The 22544-nt window shown below is 31.9% G+C and overlaps 1 protein-coding gene across 2 annotated transcripts in view; it reads left to right on the top strand.

The window, feature by feature from the left end:
* Nucleotides 1-229: 229 nt before the first annotated feature.
* The window catches only part of LOC125076154, a 41477-nt gene continuing 19162 nt past the window's right edge, over nt 230-22544 (top strand). The window contains exons 1-6 of one of the 2 annotated variants that reach the window (XM_047688141.1): nt 366-469; nt 1021-1059; nt 2864-3013; nt 3297-4577; nt 5514-5679; nt 14653-14851. In XM_047688141.1, coding sequence (XP_047544097.1) covers nt 2930-3013; nt 3297-4577; nt 5514-5679; nt 14653-14851 — 1730 coding nt within the window. In that variant the 5' untranslated portion in view covers nt 366-469; nt 1021-1059; nt 2864-2929. Of the gene's footprint in view, nt 470-1020; nt 1060-2863; nt 3014-3296; nt 4578-5513; nt 5680-14652; nt 14852-22544 lie in introns of both variants that reach the window. The other variant, XM_047688139.1, reaches the window with a different exon arrangement.

Here is a 22544-nt window from a genome sequence, read left to right as displayed (position 1 = left end):
TTTAATAGGAAATTTAAATTAAGTTTTTGAATACAATCTTAGTCAAATTTACTTAATATAACTAAAACAAGATATACTTAAATTATTTAAGATATATTTACTAAAGAGAAAGAAACTGAAAAGGCAGGAATCCTTGCATAAGAAAAAAATTAAGCTCCATGGCGACGGCGACGAGGAATGAAAGAGATAGAGAACGTTAGTCATTTTTAGATGTACCTTTAGTGTTGAATGTTGTAATAAAAAAAAAATTATAGTTTTCTTAATTTTATGGAATTTATAAGATTTACGTTCATTTTATGTTCTCGACAAACTTTTATACAAGTTTAGTGACTTTGAGGAGATGGAGTCGCCGCCTTCGTTTTCTACTCATTCCGAGGCGCCTCCGCTGAGTGAAGACAGTGGTCTGCTGATTACAAGTGGCTCGTTTTCTAGTGATTCCGCGAGTGGATGGCATCATATTGCATCCGAGGTAAGTTTTATCACTGATGCGTCATAATAAATATTACAATAAATTTCTTACTTTACTTACTTCTTAGTGATTTAAAAAGTTTTTGCGTAATTTTCGTACAAAGATCATTATTATCAAGGTAGCAGAAGTGTTTACGTTTTCGTTTTTACAACTTTCATAACTTTATTGTTGCTGTTTTACAGTATTGTTTACATTGGTGTTTAGGTTATAAATAGACTCACATGGACAGGACGCATAAGTTCGAAACAATAACAATAAGTGCCAATCGATATTTTGTCTCGTAATATATTCACTGTTCCTATTATTATAATTTACACAAAATTAAATTTACGAAAATAATTACATTATATTTACTTATTTTTATTTTTAAATTTATTTTGTATTTAAAAATAGAACTAGAATGATTCGATTTATTTTTATTTGCAATATATCGTTATATGATAAGACTACAGTAAATAAAAAAAGTTCTTATATTATTAACAGACCATTATTTACTATCAAAATTATCTTTTGCTAAGTATTATATAAAATAAAAATGATTTAAATTTCAGCAAATTTGCATCTGAGAATTTGTACAGCTATAAATACAGGTAAAATTTTCATAATTTCTGCTGCAATGTGACTGTTTCATTAAAGCTATTAATAATGCACTAAGTATCATTCAACAAACAACCACTTCATTTAACATATAATTTGCTACTGAGTTTCACATTTAATAATAAAACTTAAATTAATAAGTAGATCAAAAAGTACCATACATTTTAATGCTATATTTATAATCATTCAAATGAGATTTTATATCAAATTTCAAAACTTACTATGTTAACAGCTTGAATTGCTATGTTAACAGCATCATTAAGGATATAGTCGATAAGTTTATGAAAGTATTTAAAAAAGGATACAATCATTTATGTTCCTCATTGAGATCATTCAAAGTATAAAATTTTAATTATGAATATTCTGTCTTGAATTTAAATCTAAGAAAATTTATGATTTATGATATATTTCTTCTTTGATAGTTTGTCCATATACAAATAAAAATATACATTACTAAATACTAATACTACTTACTAACTTTAATAATAATAAATAAACAAATAGAAATCTAATATTCATTTAATTATGTTATTTTTACTTTATAACCTAGCTGTATATATTTAAATTAATAATTGTCCAATGGCATATAAATTCCAATGCATATGCAGTACTTAACTTTACTAGTATAGTCGGTGATAGATGCTTGCTACAGCGAATTTTTTTATGTGCAAAGCCATTTTTTTGTGTTGTATGAGATAAATAGCAATTATAATTTATCTAATGTGTTAAAATATTAATTAGTAAATTTAATTATTGAAGTTTTAGTTTGCATACTTATGAAACCACTATTACCATTACTAACTTCATATTGTCAATAGCGAAAGGGTTTACTTTCATGTGAAACATTTTCCTTAAATACAAATTAAAAAAAAATTTAATAGATGGCTTTTAAGGAATTGCTTAATGTTTTTTAACTAAACGAAAATTGAATCTCACAATGTGCACTTATTAATATATACATTTCCAGTAATTAATTACAATCTTAATTTTTTATGCTTTTTTTGTTTTGTTTATTATTTGTTGTCAATTGCTTTTTGTTTAGTTTTGATAAATATATATTATAATAGTTATACTAATTTAGATAATTATTAGGTTCTATTATTTGTGTCTTTAATTTTAAAAGAAACTGCAGAAGTTCAATATCTGACAAAAAAAATGTCGTAAATAGTCTGCCAACCGAAACCATCCAAAAATAAATACTTCTATTGTTACATTCTGGTGTGAAGGGCAAGTGATCCAGATTAATTTCCAGTGCGAGATACGCAACATCCCAGGTCGCACGGTTGGCAGAGCATTTGTAATATTGGTGTTAATTGGCTTACTGAATGCCCACAGCATCGCCAATATCTATAAACCGAAGTTACTAATTAGTAAGCATCGATCTAATTCTCAATATTCAAATACAAATTGATCTCATTCTTTATTAACATCGAATTTCAAACGATAACCGATTTTATATAAAAGTTTTTGTAATTGCTTTAGCGCCTCTTAATTCGCAGTATATTTAATATACATGCATTGAGTTGTGTGTGGTATAACATGAATTCATTATAATTAAATTAATAAAGTGAAATATGTCGAAAAACGCACTGCTATTCACAAATAATTACCCATATCATTCGTGCTGGTAAATATGTACGATAATAATAAAACAATAATTCGTCAGTGGTGTAAAATTTGCCTTTGTATAAGGACATTCGAGTTTCTCGAAACGCCAGCTTTTGATTATAGCCGTTCCCGACGATATAGTTGGTTATTTAACTCAGCGCATATACATCGATGCTCTTTGATATGCAGTTGCAAGAGAGCGATTTCGATGAGCGGTCGTTGTCGCTCTGCGAGTCAACGGAGCCTTCGGAACGCATGTGCGGTGATTTTTTTAATACAGTGAAGAAAGGACCAGGGAAAGTCATCGTCACTGCCATCGAACCTCCACCTGAATTTCAGGTAGGTAACGTACTTTCCTAAATATTTAAAATACTTTTAAACTTTTAATTTTTGAAGTTGATCGAGTGCGTGATATATTTTTTTAAAGTATTAAAGGATGACGACTCTGAAAACGTTTTTATAGGATTTTATTTACTCTATATTGGTTTCGGATTATTTATTTGATAGCGGAAAGTCGCGATCGCATAAATGTTTGGTGTTCAATAATTCAATAATACAGGATTGTTCAATATTTTTTATCGTTTAAAAAATAAACGAGATAAATGAAAATATATTGTTTCAGGATAATCCAGATACAAGTGTAGATTGTGTACCCGCATTTGTGGGCTCACCAATTAAATGTTTGGCTGTGTGCGTGCCTCCATCTGTTGTTTTTACCAATAATATTAATAAATCAAAATCATCGAGCTTAGAAGTTGCAATGACCACTAGCCACGTTTCGCCGCTGTATCCGAGGAAATTAAAACCAGAGTCGCTTTACGAACGGAGGCAATGTCTCAATCACCGATTCGCGAGTCCGAGACTTTTACATCTCAGTCCCTGTCGAATCAATAGACCTTCTTCTAGGAATTCTCTCTCCTCACGCCTTTCCAGTAGTCATAATTCTCTCGTAACCCAGTTTCAAGCGGACGATTCCAGCTTCATTACGCAGGCTATATCGCACGACACGCTGTCTGCAAAAACTTCCGACATCACAGACATGTACAATGTCCCTTTCGACAGTGATATCTATGCGGTTCCCATTGATATGGTTCGGCCTAGTCACAGTAATGTAAGAGGCAAAGGAAAAAAGCCGCAGAGGAATAATAGGAGGCGTGGGAAGAGCAGTTCTCAGAGTACTAGTTTCAATAGCGTCGTGCCCGACAGAGGCTACAAGTCTAAGGAAACGAGGCATAGAGATACCAAAACTAAAAGGCATAGCTTGCCGAGTTCTTCTTGCAAGAAGAACGTCACCGACTCGGATACCGACTCACTCCACTTGACTTTACGTGAGATGAGGAAGTATCTTCATACCTTATACTCAAGTTCCAGCGATTCCGAATGTCGAAACACAATTAATAAGAAAAGCAACACAATAATAACGAACGTTGGCATTCATATGCGACACGGCAATAAAGATACTGGTACCGCCGTATTCCTAAAAGAGAGTAACGACATATCTAGAACGGTGGAAACGAACAACAATCATAAGAAAGCGAATAAAAATACATTGAGTATGAATTCCAAGAATAAAAAGCACAAAGAAAATATTCCAAAGGATTGTAGTATTATAGAAGAGAATAAAGATAAGGGGAAAAAGGGGAATCAGGGTTCGAAGGTGAAGATGTCTCCGGTTCGGATGCTATCTATGAATTTAAAGCAAAGTTTCTGCAATCTATTTCGGTGGCGGAAGTCGAGTGACAGTGATAGTGTGGAGAGAATCGGAAGGGAATCTCCCCCGGCGGCTGTTCGTAGAGCCCTTCCGCCGCTGCCGCAGTCTCCGCACCCATCGAACTCCCGTCGCTCAGCCAACGAAGAGGACACGATTATGGACTTTGCAACTTCGATCCAGAGAGTTAAGGATGTAAGTATTATCTCATTATAAATTTACGTTTTACATTACATATTCTAGTACATTTTCCAGTTCAACGAATTTCCTTTATTGGTTCCGGTTTTTTATATAATTCTCACCTTATAACATATTAGGTAAATCAATAAAATTCGATATTTTCATTCTGCCAGTCTAATATTAAGTCTTAAAACATGTACGTTCTTTATTATAAATCCATTGCATAAGTCTTTTCAATTTTAAATTAAAATTGCCTTTACGACGGCTTAACGATTTAAGCCCATAAAGCAAAAACAAACCCCACAAAAGATCCACAGTGTACAGAAGAATATCAATGTGATCCACTTTCATCCAATATAATCGGATTGAAGGGCATCGCTAACAAAGCTTATAGGCGAACTTCGTTCAGTTCGTATCTGTATGTATTTGTTTGTTATTCCTAGAATTTTTCAAGTAACAAGTAGCTTAACGGTCACCGTTTTCGACTCTTGAACTTAAATAAAAAATCGATAAAAAATGGACGATAGATCTTACGCCAAATAGTGTTATTAAATTAACTTAATTAATAAATTATATTAGTTGCCTTGCAATCTCTAAATGGAGCTTTGGTTCCATTACTAATGAAAATGACAATTACTAAAATTGTAAATTGTTGAATGTTTTGGTCCCTAAACACTAAACATTTGGCTAATGTTATATTTTCAATCAATTATCTAAACAGACTTTTAGTTTTGTCCACGTACGTGTAGTATAATATAAAATCGATTCGGTTTTAATGAATACGATTCCGGCAACTCCAGTTTTTCAAACAAACGGGCTAATGAATTGCAAATTATAACAAAAGTTCAGTCAATCTGCAAAGTCGCGTATTCCCTAATGGCTTTATTCTCTATGCATAACATCGCAGTCCCTTTTTTAATAATAAATATACTGACGGGACTTATTTTTTAGTATGGATGGTACTGGGGACCGATTTCGGTAGAAGCTGCGGAAAAGATACTCTCCAACGAACCTGATGGGTCTTTCATAGTTCGGGACAGCAGTGACGACCACTACATCTTCACACTAACCTTTAAACTCAACGGCCTGAGGCACGTCAGGATAGAACACGACCAGGGTAAGTGTTGATTGAAATAATTTTTATTCACATTTATTTTTATATTTTGAACTTTAATCTATTTTTAATATAAAATTATACAATTCAAGTTTTAGTAATTGAACTGATGTCTGAATCACATTATATGGCAAGTTCTAGTTGCAATTTGTAACAAGATTCATGTCGCACGGCGGAAGGCACCAGTGGTAACTCTATTACAAACAAAGAACTTTATGGTTTCCTGGGAAGGCCGATTATACTCTATTCATAATATATGATTTTAATTGCCTCAATATTGCTTCGACTTATATAGCCAGCACTAAAAAAAGGATATTTAAATTCTTATCCTTTTCAAAGAAAACTCTTGAGAAGGTATTTAATTAAATGATTCGTAGCATCAACGTAAAACAAAGCTTTAATATATAATTGTATCCTTTGAGTACAAGGTAACTAAAGTAAAGTAGATTCGAAGTGAAGACCCTTAAAACCGCCACGTGTTTCAAACAATAACAGCGGAAGACTTGTAATGTGACGTTTATATTCGTCCGTTGTGAAAAGGATGTCGCCACAGCTCGGTACAAACAAACCCTAATTGAATTCATCTATAACTTTGCAAACTAAGCCTTTTCATAGTATGGATTCGTGGAAAGTAAAAGGTTTAATTAACTTTACATCCAATTTCGCACAGCCCAATCCGGCGCAAAGATATACGCCTGCCAAGTTCCGTCGGCAACGCTTGCGCTTTTGCATTTTCGTCTTGTTTTTTACGGGACAATGGCCCAACTGTGGTCGGGATGTGGTTAAATTTTCCCTTTGCCCACACTTCCCCGTTGAGTTGATTAAGTAAAGAGTAAGCTAAAGTTATTGCTCTGCCAGTAAATTGATAATACTGTGGATATTTGATACGATTCCAATTGCAAAAGTATAGATTTTTAGTGATTAATTAGTTTTGATAGTCATTATACAAAAATATATTTCCGATATTTGTAAATATGGATTATTTACGACAATAGTTTAATAGCTCAGACCTCACCTCTCTCGTGCATGTAATTAGGCACACTGGCGCCTCATTACCGGCGTCGGTAGAATATCTGGCGGATAGTACCTAACTAGAGGCAATACTGTGTACGCGTTTTTTTAATAAAAGGCTTAGCAGAAAACACGAATTTTAATTAAAACGGCGTTCCGATTACGTAAATAGTTATAATCATTAAGATCATGCCGTGTTTACCTACATCTTTTAAATGAATACTCTGTCGAGATGGCCAAGTGGCTAAAACATGTGAAACTTAATCGCAAGTTGCGGGTTCAAATCCGGAGCAAGCTTCACTGAGCTATCACGTGATTATTTTGCGTTTTTAATTTACCCAGTTCTGGGATTGAAGGAAACATCATGAGGGAAATCTGTATGAGTCGGATGAAGTTCTGCCACATGTGTTTCCAAGAACTGGGATTTTTGATCAGCTTGTTGAAATAAGCTCCAACCCTTGTCCTCAAGAACAGAGGGCTCCCTCGCCCAGTAGTGGGACATTTACAGAGCTGACACTTTATTTTTAATAGTAATTATGTCAAGCGTTTGCTAACTTAGCACCGTAATCCGTAACTTGACGTGACTCCGAATAATAATCTTCCTTCCAATAGGCTATCGATTATTATCAGGTGTTAGCAATAATCACTTACGCCGTCGGCTTATCGCGTTGTCCGAAGCCTTCCGGGGTAAACATCAATTAGGTTATGTCATGGCCAATGGCGTCATAGGACTACTTCATTATGTAGAATAAAAATATCTATGTCAAAGGCGAATGTGTAAATGGGAAAAGCGAATCTTTTAATTCTAAAATTAATTAGAGGTTTGAATAATAAGCTAATATGATTTTATTGATAAAAGCATTTCTTGCAATGGGAAAATAAGAAAAATATAAATACTCTCAATCCCTTAAGATTTGCTAATTAAAGAAAATTTGAAAGCAGTGAAAAACTTTTAATTGCAATAGATTTTCTTTAGAATTTTTAATAATTTCTTACTTCGAAGCAAGGTTCTAGATGTTTTTTTTTTATTTATATCAAATTTTTGAATTACACGGTACGTAAAGTTGGTGTTTTTTATACTTACTAATTATACACTTTTCTCAATGTTAAAGTGCATCCTTATCTCGGCTATCGGCGTCACTTAACTCATAATAATTAAATTACGTCCGGTGAATACAAAATTGACCACAAATCTCCAAAATAGAATGATGTTGACGGTTTGTTTTCGTATCGGCTTACCGAACTGTAAATGGAGCGTAATTAGGCAGCGTTCATTAGTGCAATTCCTACTTTGTATGTTCAAATACCATCAATGTTAGGGACTACGTTTAACCGTGCCTCGGTCTATTCACATTACAATTTCGTGTAACACGCGCCAAGTATGCCTAAACGATTCTGATTTGATGTTCCCATTGAACATAATTCGAATTTAATGACTGAAGCCGATCGAACAATATTCGATTTCAATGAATTTTCTTTAACGTGTTTTTTTTTATTCAGTTCGTTGAAGTGGTTTAGTCGTAATACGTTTTCTTCGAATCACTTCAAACGTTTTCATCAGAAATGATTACAATATATATAGATTGAGTGTGTTAGAGAACGTTCCCCGTACTGCATCGGGCTCCTCGTTCATGCTTAGGTAGGATTAAGGTCCTCTACGCCATCAAAAGCCTTAACTGAGATTGATACCGCAAACTGAATTCAGATTCTACGTAATAAGCTTTAAATCGAAATTATTAAAGGTACTTCCATTCAAGAAGACGCGCCCCACTATTTTTGCGACGGAACGCGCGGTTTGAAAGGGGCGAGCATAAGTCTCGATACAACGACCATTGTTGTATTTTGGTAGTTTAGTACATGTTACCGCGGTACTTGAGTAGTCGGAAAATTTGCTATACATATTTTACGATTTTATATTTTTTACTAATAATATTTTTAAAAGCCAGCAATTTTTAAAGACTACGTCTGAAAGTACAAAATCGACTACTTCTTAAATGATAATAGTATTTCACTGTACTGCGCTTGGCCTTATCAACCCGACCTTAATCTGATCGAAAACATATAGAGTAAACCAAGACAGTCGTTGCCAGTTATCTATATATATAAATATGTGTGTATGTATAACGCAATGTTGATCAAAATATATATATCAATGACTTTGATTTCAATGAAGCTTTGATACACTAAATAGTGAATTCCGGCCGATACATGTTAATTACTTTGATCTTAATTTTAGTTTTATTATAAATATGGGACACGCATATTAATAGTAGAACTAAAGACAAATATTTCAGAGATAAATGACTATTTATACTAGTCCTTTTTAATAAAGCTTCAACGTGAAACTGTCAACTCATACATATATATATATATTATACATAATATAATTATTTAGCTTTAATGCTGATTTTATAAAATTAATTTTCTTGCTTGTGATGATTTTTCGTGTGCCACACTTTTCCTAATAGTGATATATATTTTTACAAAATTTATTATGATATTTATTTCCTATTATTATCCAATATTTTAATACTGGCGGTAGGGCTTGATACAAGTCCGTCTGTAATTATCACCCGCTCATCGTATATTTTACCGTCAGCAATAATTAGTTTTATTGTGTTCTGATTTGAAGGGTGAGTGAGCCAGTGTAACTACAGGAACTAGGAACATAACATCTCAATCACAACCAACCTTGGGGCACATTGGCGTATAAGGAATGGTAACCACATACCATCATTATGGTGGCCCTTTTGACCGTCCGCCTACCTATGCCATAGAAATAAAAACATTAAGGATGTAGGTACTGGTAGTTAAAACACGTTGCCATTATCATAACAAATGTATTCAAATCAGATTAAATGCATTTATTCTATACTCTTGTGTGGTTTAGATTGTATTGCTTGTATTAAAAATAAAATAAAATGACACTAGAAAATATCACACATATAATAGAAAATATCGATATTTTATTTCGGAAAGAAATAGAGCTTATTTCCAGAATAATATTATTTTATTGGTGATTTAACCAGTGTGCGTCTGCCCCTATAACAGCTCCGTATACTCTATTCCAACCATAAGAGGAGAAAAGTCAAATAAACAACATTTGAGAGCTTGATTAATCTATACATATAATAAAATTGGAGTGTCTGTTTATAATATTAAAATAACCCATTTTTACTTAATGCATATGTATGTATACACGGTACATATACCAATTAATAACATTTTTTTAAAATTTTTGTCTGTCTGTGTCTGTTTGTTACGGCTAATCTCTGGAACGGCTGAACCGATTTCGACGGAACTTTCAATGGCAGATCGCTATCTGTAATAAGGAGTAACTTAGGACATTTTATATTAGAATTATATATAGAATAAAAATAAAATCACGCTACAATATCCAAATAACTTAAATTCAAACAACGCGCACGAATTCGCGGGCACAGCTAGTCTATGATGTATTAATGAGCAAGTATAATTCTAAATTGAATGAAGATTTTTGACTTTGTGTTTGACTATAGTAGCAATGAAACTTTAAAATAGAATATTTTAGATTGTCTTCGACGAACACCATGTATCATGTATAGCGGATAAAGTTTAACATGCTCTATAATAAACGTACTAGTTGTTGCAAAATATATTCTTGTTACATAATTATAAAGCTGTAAACGTAAACTACAGTTTGAAAACTCAATAATACATCCGTGCCGATGTTTTGTTATACAATACATACTAAACGAAAACAGAGGCTACTTCAATTTTATTTAAACTATTGCTTTCGAAGTTCATCAAAAATCGTAATTGATGTTATGTTATGCGTTATAAAACATCGCAAGAAGTATATTTGAAATCCGAGTCATAATAGTTTAGCTACAGGCACAAGGGACATAACACCTTAGTTCTGAAGGTTGGTTGCGCATCGACGTCGTCGGAAATTGTTAAAATATCTTACAGCGCCATTATATATTTATATAAAGATATATCTTGAATATATAAAAAAAAAAATGTTTCACGAGCAGAGGACAAAAGCAGAAAAAGATATGCTATGACTATAAAATATTATATATATAATAATAATAGTAAATATAATTTATATTCCTAATATTTCTTTATATTATGAATACCATTCTGTGTATTTTTATACTGGCAATATTCACGTTTTTCCGAATTTCGAATATCGAGTTTAAATCATATGATTAATCTTTTATTATATAAATAATAATTCTTTTGTTGAACAAAAAAACCACATGGAATTTTTTATTAATATTTATTAACATTATTAACCTTTTGTCTGCAGGCCGTAATTTACACTTTTCCTTTAATTATGTCAGTATATCCATATATCTATTTGTCACTTGCTGTTCTGCACAAGAGCTACGTGCATGAAATTTGCAAGTTGATGCTTCGAATAGAACCGTCCGTGATATTTATTAAAAGGAAAAAGAAAATCTTTTTAAGTTCCCTTATTGAAACGTGAGGGTGAATTTTTTCGCGCACTCAAACATCTAGGATATCATTAGACTAGTCATTTCGAATGAAATTGTGGTTCCATTTGCTTAACACTTTTCATTTTAAAATTGCGTTTGCGAGAAATTAATTTTAATTTGTAACACGTTCGTCGTTTATTCAATTTATTACGCGCATACTAAGCGACGCAATTACAATATTTATTTGTTTATATATAATTATATATAATTTTACCTTCGGCTTGATGTCACAAGAGCGGGAGGTATGTTTCGCGTAGCACACTATATACCAGCCTTTTGCGTTTTGTGAACTACTAAATGATTCTATTTCGTACGCGAATTTTTGGTACATTTAATAGCATTCATATTTAAAAATCGTATCAACAAATCTGAATAAATAAATTGTATGTCAGTGTCAGTCATAGTCATTAAATATATTATGATATTTCTTTATAAAGTTTCAATTGACGTTTAATAAAGTACAATTTCAACCTTGAGGGTAAATATGAGGGTCATATATATATACATGTTTATGGCTGTTAGACAATCAACAGCTGGAATACAGCATGTGTTTGCATATTTGCTAAAGATTTAAAAATGAAAACCATGACCTATCTAAAGTCACGTAAAACTACGTTAAGCTGGACATTGGAATATAACGGAGTGTATTGGGAATATTTATTTTATTCGACACAAAACAGAATTTCAATGTAACGTTATTTCAGGAATTCATACTATAAATACAAGGTGAAAAATATTTTTATTCATATTCAATCTAAGCCTCTAACAAAAAAACAACGAATGCAACAAATTCACACGTCTATTTGGTAATATTCACAAAGCCCCTAAGTAATATAGGCATATTTTTAAATAATAATAGAGAACTCTTCACACGAAACCATTGCATAGTTTTACAGTGAAAAATATAAGCTCTTTGGCCAAAAAAAACTTACATAAATATTGATGATATACAAAAATTAAATGTGTTGGTTACAAGTTACATAACAGAAGAGCATGGAGTTCAAATTTGTTGATTTTCGGTTGTTATAGTTTTTTGTTATCATGTCAATTTATTTCTTGAGAAAGAGTAATTACTGATTTTCTTGATTTTTGATGGAATCCACATTCCAAATTTAGGATAGCTTTTACGTAGTGAAACATTTAAAATGATAACTTAAAGTATACTTTAATTTTTATTTTTGTTTACACACCTGAAATCATTATATATACATAAATATGTAACACAACAAAACCTGAGTTATAAGATACGATAGCAATCAGTTTTATACGCAGTAGTAAAATAAAGTTAAAGCTTTATTTCACTTTTGCGTAAAGTCATGTCTGGATCACACGAATCTTGACAATTTGAAATTAATAAATTGTTTCTTTCTTTCGCTCCTCATTCGTTTTTTTCGTTTCTGAGATTTTCAAATTATCAACGCTCACTGATAAGTGGCCGCGCTATAAATCATAAGATAACTTTTAAAATAAATTCTGGATCAGTTGAATGATTTGGCAAACTAAACTAAAATTTACCTTACAAACCTCTATTTTAGGATTATGTCAGAGGAAACTAATTGATTCAGAGCGTGTTAGACTAAATCAAATTAGCTTCGGATAGACTTGCTTACTTCAACCATTTATTACATTATGAAAGCGAGAGCTAAAACCTCAACCGCGGCTACTCACAACTTAGTTTCAATAGGAAGACCATGCTCGTTCTATACATAGAGCAGATTTACTCCGGAAATAATGCCAATTGAACACATTTTCATTCGTCAAAATTGGATTGGCGTTTGTTTCATAACCATTGTCAAACGATACATAATTTTATTTTTTTTCGTAGTTATGTCTATGAGCGAAAGGAACCTCTTATCTTTAGGTGGATTTTAAGTTATATATTGTTACTACAACTTCCTAAAAAAAAACAAAACTACCTGAAATCTGTTTGAGCTATTTCTTTTTCATAGTGAAGATAATGAAGATAATTATGCATAATGTCTTTGTAAGAATGATGCGTACATGTTGATTTTAATAAAACTCGGCACACTGTTACATATTTACTATATTATTTTATACCGTAAAATAAACGTAACATGCATATAAATATTGTATCGTCGAATAAGTTAATCGAAATCGAAGTCAATGTTACTCTCTATGGTGCAGAGTATGCAAGCTCGATCTTATTATAGATAAGCCATAATTAGTCCAAGATGCAAGTTTTCTCTAAAACGACTGGATTCATAATACGGTGTACTATTCTAGGAAACACTGACATCAAGTCTAATACGTTTTGACCAAGCTATTTTCGTTCAGGATGAACCGGTTAATCCTTAAACCGGCGACGGACAGTAGCATACATAATAAATGATGTAAACCAGATTCAAAGTATGTATTTATACCCTGCGAAGACCCAGTTGCCTATGCGGCAAAATTTATATTAAATATTTTGTCTTTGTTTCCAATAATATCAGACAAAGAATCGGCTGACCTTTCAGTTTTGACAATTTTAGATACGTGGTTTACCCCTGACCTTATAGATATTTTTGATTCTTAAATAAAATTGGATATATATAAATAATAATTAATTCTCTTTTTAGTTTAGCTCGACAGCAGACAGTTTTATTTTTATACTTTATCTAGAATTTGCATTGACGCGTTTCTAAAGTTTTGAAGAGTAACTTTCCATTACTATGCAAAGACTTCCTCGTCTTTATTAGACTTTATTGCAGGTTAACGATATGCAAACATTAGAATTTCATCAAAAACTGGCAGATTTCCTGTGGTTCTTATTAACGATGTTTTTCTTTAGTTCAGAATGAACTTTGCCTGAGATGAATTGTAAACACAAATTGCAATTTTAAAACTTATACGCTGCCGCCGTTCGTTGATAGAAGTCTATAGAATTTATTTATAGTATAAATAAGATTCAAAGTATGTAGTAGTGGCGTACTTTGCCGTACTGTCCGATATAATTATAACCAGGAGAGTGGGCTATTATATTAGTAACAATAATTGTCTTTATAATTATTGTATATTTTGAGCTACCTAGTTACCGTTATAATATTTTAAAAATAATTTAATTCTGGGAAGTACCGAAGTTGTAATTTCCACTAGTTTTATTTATTAGTTATTTACTGGACAAGTGGTTTATATACGACTAGCATCGAGTACTAGTGGACGACAAATTGTAGATTATCTTTTTGTATATTTTCAGCGCGATACGCTTTCTAATCTCAAAAACTTACATGAATATATTGTTTTTTTACGCTGAAAAGATTGACACTTAAATCTTTTCCATGAAGTTAACTGAGGAGATTCAGCGTCACCCTTAAAAATAAAATATATATTTTTTTACTCACGTCTACATTACTTCTGTTTTAGAAAGTTTTTATAATAAAGGTTCCGGTTTTATTTCTAGATCCAGGGATGAAATGTTTTTAAAAATCCTTAGAGATATAATTGAAAAGGAGGCAACATATTCATGTAGTACTAATTTCAGGTAACTTCTGCTTCGGGGGCTGTACGATGTTTAAAGCGCAGACAATTGTGGAATTCATCGAGAACGCTGTTGAGACGTCGCGCAGTGGCCGCTATTTGTTCTTTCTGAACCTGCGCCCAGTGCTTGGACCCGTCAGAGTACAGCTGCTGTATCCAGTATCTCGATTTAAGCGCGTGCAGAGCTTACAGCATATGTGCAGGTATTTATTTTTACTATTATTTCTTTCAACAAAGTGGCAACGCGCGGAGTTTCGATCACAGATATGAGTCTATTAATGATGGTGATCAAATTTACATATTACATAAACAATTAAAATTACACTTAAATAAAAATATAAGAAAAACATAAATCAATCGAGTTTCCACTAAAAATTAATACAAACAAATGACAACTTAAAAACAAAATCAGAAAGTATAAAAAGCAAGTAAAACAGCAGTTAAAGTTTAATAATATGACGCAAAACTAAATTTAAATTAACTAACATTTGAGTTAAATATATCTAATTATTTACAATGTATGTTATTTTTATATTTTTACATGCACGTAACAAGAACATATTCTTTAAAACACTTATACAAAGGGGTACAAAAAACAAGGATTGGTTTCTCGCGTTAAGGCGAGGACATTTAATGAACATTATTAAGGGGACTCGCAGAATCAACAAAGTTATGGACAATTTTATATAAAACTAATAATAATCAATAAACATCTAACCGTCAGCCCTTTTCCTGTCACATATGACTAATAACAACTTATTGTTTAACCATTTGGACGGGAACCTGTTTAATCGAATATTTTCCGTCCAAAATCATGTCTAGGTAAAATTTGTTTGCGATTTTGATAATGTCTTAGTAAAGGTAAATTTTATTGTAAAGCTAACTTTCAAGTTGTGTTAATCCGTTAACTGTGACAATCATGAAGAATATGACATCTTGGATATCGGTATTTCGATCTTTCATTTCTTTATGTGTTTGTATGTGTCAAGTTTATTTTTCGGAGCTGATACAATAGGGTCGGGATATATTTTTTTATACTACTTACAACGACATTCAGAAAGGTTTAGCGGTTATTTAAGGCGGCTGTTTATTTCGATATGCCTTAGAGCCAGTTAGTAATGATTGATTTACTATTTACGTTTGGTGGGATTCACGCGCTATATGAAGGAGGCCGCGTTTGCTATGTTTTATTTAAACTGCATAGCTCCCTTTATAATGAGAAGACTCAGAGTGAGTACGACACGCAAATTCAATGATGTGGTGTAATTTTACGAACCCATACTGATACTTAACATTAGATAATAAATACTTAAACAAGCTGTCTGAGATATAAGGTACGTTAAAGGGTACTTTGCTTACTTGGTGGTAGGGCTGTGTGAAAGCCCGTCTACAGATACTACCCAGTTATCAGATATTTCTACCGCCAAACATAAATACTGAATATTGTGGTGTTCCCGTTTGAAAGGTGAGTGGTGGCACATTGACAGGAGGTGGCGACTACTAACCATCAGGTGGCCCATTTGCCTGCCGGCTATACAAAAGTATAGCAGTTTTATAAATCGGTTGTATTTCTGATAAGGCTGAGTAATAATCACAAAAGATTTTACTCTTTATACTTATTTCTAGTGTATATATTCGATATAAATTTATGTGACATTAAAAAGTCACCGTTTATGTTACCAGTTAATAAAAATGCCAGGGAAAAGATCACTCTCTTCTTAGTTTCTTATTTAATTATACCGCGCTGCTGCGATTGAACAATTAACCTTATTTGCGACATTTGAATTCCTGCTTCATATTTATCGATAATATTCCTGAATCCAAAATCTAACTGTTTTAATGATTTGTCCTCCTTAACCTGATATATATATGTTACTGTAAAAGCTCGAACTACAATCTTAGGTTTTACTGGAAAATCTTAAGATTTACCTTAGTTCGAGCTTTTACAGTAACATATACATGATATCTTGTTAAATCAAAAGCTGATATTCGGATTTCGGCTAATTTGTAATAGTTATCCATCTTTGTCACATAACGTCTACTGTAGTTTTAAAGTTTGATGAAGTTTTGTGAGCCTCATCAATATCAATAGACAAGACTTTTATAACCCGCAATATTTATAACCCGGTTATAAGGGCGATTTTTGTGAGTGAATGAGGTATTGTAAAAGTTTTCTAATATGCCGGCCAATATGAGACGATTCGATACTCGTTTGTTTTGCGGCAAAAACTGACGATCTTATGTTGATTTGTAGAATAATTATATTATGTCTTTCTAATTTGCGATGACCTCCGTGGTCGAGTAGTGTGCACCGTTACGCCACTCCGAGGTCCCCGGTTCGATTCCCGGTCAAGTCGATGTAGAAAAAGTTCGTTAGTTTTCTGTGTCTGGGTCTGGGTGTTGTGGTACCGTCGTTACTCGTTGTTTAATTTTCCATAACACATGTGCTTTAGCTACTTACATTGGGATCAGAGTAATGTACGTGATACAAAAAAAATAAAATTTAAACGTGTATGGTAAATAATCATTTATTTAACAAATTGTATATTTGTCTCTGATTAGATTATCGACATTAAGATAATCATTTGATATTCTGAAAAATAATAGAAATATATGAAGTACTTAACGTTTTTTTATTTAAATTAAAACAATATACAAAAAAAATCGTATTAAAAAGGAAACATGGAACATGAAATAATTAATGAATTGAAATTAATTTTGGAGATTAACTATTATATCGAAAAATTAAATGCGCGGTTTCTGTTTAATTTATTATAAAATATATTTAACTTTTAACGTAACATTACTATATGAGAAATAAATATCATTAATATCCATAGTTATATTTTTTTTATAATTAACTTGCGACCCGCCCATGCTTTGCACGGTGCAACGCTGATACTAAATATACTACAGAATGTCTTACGTTCAGTTTTCCAGACATTAGACAATACAATACCTATATTGATCTATATTAAATACACAATGTAAATATATATATGATAAAATATACATACATATACCATCGCTACTTTTTTGAAGACCTTTTAAAGTGTACAATACTATTTTACATGATTTTGATCTATCTCGTAGGGTTCAGCTAGTTTGCAATTTAAGCGCAAAGAATGGGTTTATTTACGACATCACTTTAGAAATCTCTAAAATTTTCAGTGTTTGTCTACTATATTGTGCACGTATTATACATATAGACCATTCTCTTGAATCAATCTATCTATTAAATCAAAATTTTAAAGATCTAAAAATACATCGGGACAGACAGCGATAAGCGACTTTGTTTTATACTATGTCATTATAATCCGTGTTCTAAGCTAAATGGTAAAATATTAAGACATTCTATCCAATGGATTAATAATAATAATATCGACAGCACAGCGTATAAATAATAATATGTCAAGTCGTGATATTTGAATGTATGTATGGAAATGTATTTATTTTTAGAGATAAAAAGTTTAGTAATATACACACAGCTTAACTGTATGTTGTGTAGAAGAGCTCTGATAAAACCAAAAGGATATGTTAATGGATTCAGTATCGATTCAATTAATTTTAAATTAAATGGACTATTATTAATTAATGAGCAGAAACTTAGTGAAGATAAATAAATGAAAATAAAAAGATTTAGATGGTTCGTAGGATTTGTTCGAGATACGGAGTTTGATTTTGCAATTCAACACCGAGTTTCTTGTCTTCTTTTCCCAGTAGGATCAACATTCTGAGCCGGTTGTAGCTTCAAGACAAACTGACTGTACTTTGTAAATTAGCGATAAAAAGGAACTAAGAGTCTCTCTGAATAAAGCCCTAGTAGTTGAAGAATTTACATGAGACAAAACCAAGTATGAAATAAAACTCTGGAAATATTATTCTCATTAATTTTATTTATAGTTCGTAGAATAGTCATATGTTAACATGTGTGCAATGTATTATTTATTATATAACATGAGATAAAATTTTAATTTTTTTATTGCATTTTTGAAGTATTATACCCCAATTATTGAGGGTTGCAGAGGTACCTCTTTCGCTCACGAAATTTTACGATCTAGTGGGAGCATACTTTTCAATACAAAGGTATTTTTATACAATTTAGAGAGCGGAAACCGTACGGATACGCAGATAATACGCGGAAGCTAAGGCCACTAAAACTGTTTTGTACGGATGTAATACGCTCTTGTAACATCCTAGTGAGTGATCTGTGGTACGTGTCATGCTAGTTTTCTTATCTGATACGATACCACGGTCATGGTATGAGACGGTGTACTGACCATACTCCTAAACACTGACGTTAATCCTATTTTGTTATCGATATTATCTACTATAAAGTAAATGTTGTGTTCTAAATCTTTAAAATATTTATAAATAAGTTTTGAGAAGACAGTTTTCTGTATTATGTTTATAAAGTAGAAGAAGAAACAACTAAGTGCGAATCAGACTCGAAAGAAGGAATTCGTACGATAGAAAACATCTAATGCTAAGATAAAAAAAAGGAAGGCACTTACTAGTTTAGTTATTCCGTGTACTGACACTGAGTACAATTTAGTAAGATTATATTGTCACTGGCACTGAAAATGTATGCGAAACTTCAGCTCAATGTAGAACTTATTAAATATAAATTATACGTTAAATACGTCAAAAAGTTTACAAGAAAATGTCTGGTATTTATAAAATAGAATACAAAAACTTTTCACAAAAGTTTGAACACTACGAAAGAGTCAAACATTTCACGGTGTGAGAGGGTTTTAAACTAAATAAAATAACAAAACATTTTTCCTTTATAATATAATTACTCTGAACTCAATACTATTACAGTACGTCGGGGATGATTCTAATCCTTCCTATTTTTCTTTCTTTTTTTATGGAAATCCGTCGAATAGGTTTCAGTGACTTCGTTGTCGTCTGAAATTTCTTCTCCTTAGCTATGTTTTGGAATTTGACAACAAATAAAAGTCACGAAATCGCTAAATTTGGACGATATGGGTAGAAACAAACGGTTCGAACCCTTATTTGTGTAAAGCAACCATCGCAACTTTACTCTTGTGTACTGGCGACCGTTGTCTTGAAAGAGAATACCTTTGAATATTTTGTCTATATATATAAAATACGTATTACGAAGACGTTTCTTAGTCTCGCTGACATTTAAGCGTAATACAGAGAGTATTATGATTTGTGTTAAATTGCTTCCATTTGGTTTATTGTTTATCGATTAATTAAAGTCTTCTCAGTTTCAAAATCTCATTCTGACACTTTAGGTACAAAATATTTTATTTATGTATATGTTTATTTAATATTACTTTTTATTTCTTAAAAAGCTTTATATACAGAATTTCGTGGCTATGCTGCAGATCATTTTCAAACTGTTCGGGTTCACCATAAAAACGTGTCGTCAACCAACATATAATTTTTTTTATAGTTTCTACGAAACTAAATTGTCAATTTTTATTAACACAGATTTTAATACAACTCAGTCGTTTGACTATGTCTCAATTATATAATAGACTTATTCTAAACCGCTACAAAATGATCGTAATTCACCGATAAACTGTTAAAGTTCAAGATGATGTTAAAAATGTCAAAGCTTGTCGAAGGTAGTGCAAATTGTACGGATATATCAACACAAACATTCCGTTGAATTAATCAATGTGCTAATAATGTTAGGCCATGAAAATGAGATTCGACATACAACAAGCGCATCGTTATGAATGTCGTTAACTAAGTTTACTCAATTTGCCATTCGTTACCTGTTACAAATGAGTTACCGGGTATTTGTAGACGACAAGAGGACATCTATTTCATATGTTTTGTATTGGCGATAACTTTTAAATAATAAATTCGTGTGCTTTGTGTACGTAATTCGTCTTGTGCCACATCTACAAAACCGCATCTGACCGTAGTGAAATAGGTACCAAAACTTTCTCCACAAAATTTGAGGAAGCGTTACCCTAGCCGTGAGATATTTAGAGGATATTACTTTTATTTGTTTAGAGCAAGCTGCCGCCCGCGGCTTAACTCGCATTTTAGGAGTTGGTCGTTAAGTGTTCTGCCTAAAAAGTTGTCTATGTCCTTCCGTACGGTTGAAGCTTGATTCATAACAAATTTGATTAAATTAAGTTCAGTGGTTTGGCTGTGAAATAGTAACAGTCAGATAGACTTACTTTCATGTTTATTGTTGTAGTGTTCGAAGTTGAATAAATTAAAAAAAAATCTCTCCACGTACATTGTATTTACAATGCAGTTACGTTAAAATCATGTAAACAAAATGTAATCAACTTAAATGAAAAGTTACATTTGTCTTAAATAATATATTAAACATTTATTTTCTATTAAGAAAAAATTACCTAATACTTTTATTGTGTATACATACGTAAGTAAAAAGTATAAAATGTTTTATCAAATAAAAGCGCGTTTAAATCGCGCTTTATCACAAAAAATGCTGAAGTACTCAAACTTAATTCAAAATAGTTCAGACTGACTGTGCTTAACACGTCTCACGAAAACCAGCTAGATTTATGAAATTCTTCCTACCCTTGAGTTACGCTCGAGAGCCTTCGCTGCATATTGTAAGTGATTTCCTTTGAAGATATCCTTAAATTGACGCCCGTTGAAATATTAAAATATATTCAAATGTAATATAATAAAACGTAATATCGTACCTGAAATACTGTCGAGAAATAATTGTACAGAAAAAGCCTTTTATTCCTTCCAACGAATTTAAATACGTGGATGGAAATATTTTATGAATACAAACTGAATTCATTGGTTGACGTCAATCACAACTTGGACTTTTAAGACCTTTCTAACAATTTGCGTCACTATGTAACCGATAGGCGTACATATAAAACTGTGTTTCATGAAACGACGAAAAATATTATTCCAAATTTAAAAACTGTGTATTTTTCTTGTGGTTTGATTTTTGTTTTCAAATTTTCGTTTATATATTTTATTAGAATATTTAATTTCATTTGGCTAATAAACCGAAACGTTATTATCCTTCGTGTATAACGTTGATTGAAACTATTATTATATACGAGAAATGTTATATTAACTGTCAGTAACAAATAGGAAATTACAAACTGCGTAGATGTACGGAATGTACATCATAATTCCGGATGATTACTGTCGTGTTATTGGTGTAATTACTTGTAAATGTTATTATTAATTCATTATTGACTAGCTTTGCGACGCGGTTTCCCAGGTTTTCCTCGGTTATGTACACATGATTTTTATGGATACAGTTTCGATACTTAAAATCGTAGCGTCTAGTTTTAAAACGCTCTTCAATAAACGGAATAGTTAACGCAAAAATATTCATTTTTAATAGGAGAGTTTCGAAGTTCCGGTGAGTTACGTGTTTATTAATTCTCCAAATTAATAATATAAAAATAGATACCTATCAAATAATATTCAATTGATGAAAATTTGAATATGATTTCAATGAACAATTAATATTCAATAATTCTCTTTGAAGAATTAAATTCTCTTAGTAATTATCTCGAGTAATAGGTTACTATTGTATCTACACTGAGCGCAATAACTTAGAATATGTGCCTTTGTCTTCGTTATCGACTACAATGCGATAGTTCGTCTCTAGTCTAACAATTATTATTGTTATGCTACTAGAGACGTTCACTTAATGGAAAGCTTCACTGACTGAATAGTTTATATTGTATACCTGAACTGATATTATGTTCTGTTCAGGCAAGATATAGTCGATATAATCGTAGAGGTTCAATTGTTTCAATTGTTTTAAACATTTTGATCTTTGCAAGTAATATATTTCTGATTTTCCATAATTCCTCTAGCCCTTCCATTGCTGGGCAAAGACATTCAGTGTGGTGCTCTTTGGCGGCATTTGATTAAGTTATGTAATATCTTAAAAATATA

Source organism: Vanessa atalanta, chromosome Z, assembly GCF_905147765.1.
Source record: "Vanessa atalanta chromosome Z, ilVanAtal1.2, whole genome shotgun sequence".
NCBI lineage: Eukaryota > Metazoa > Arthropoda > Insecta > Lepidoptera > Nymphalidae > Vanessa > Vanessa atalanta.
Note: the sequence above shows the minus strand (reverse complement) of the source record. Positions and strands in the feature narration are given on the sequence as shown.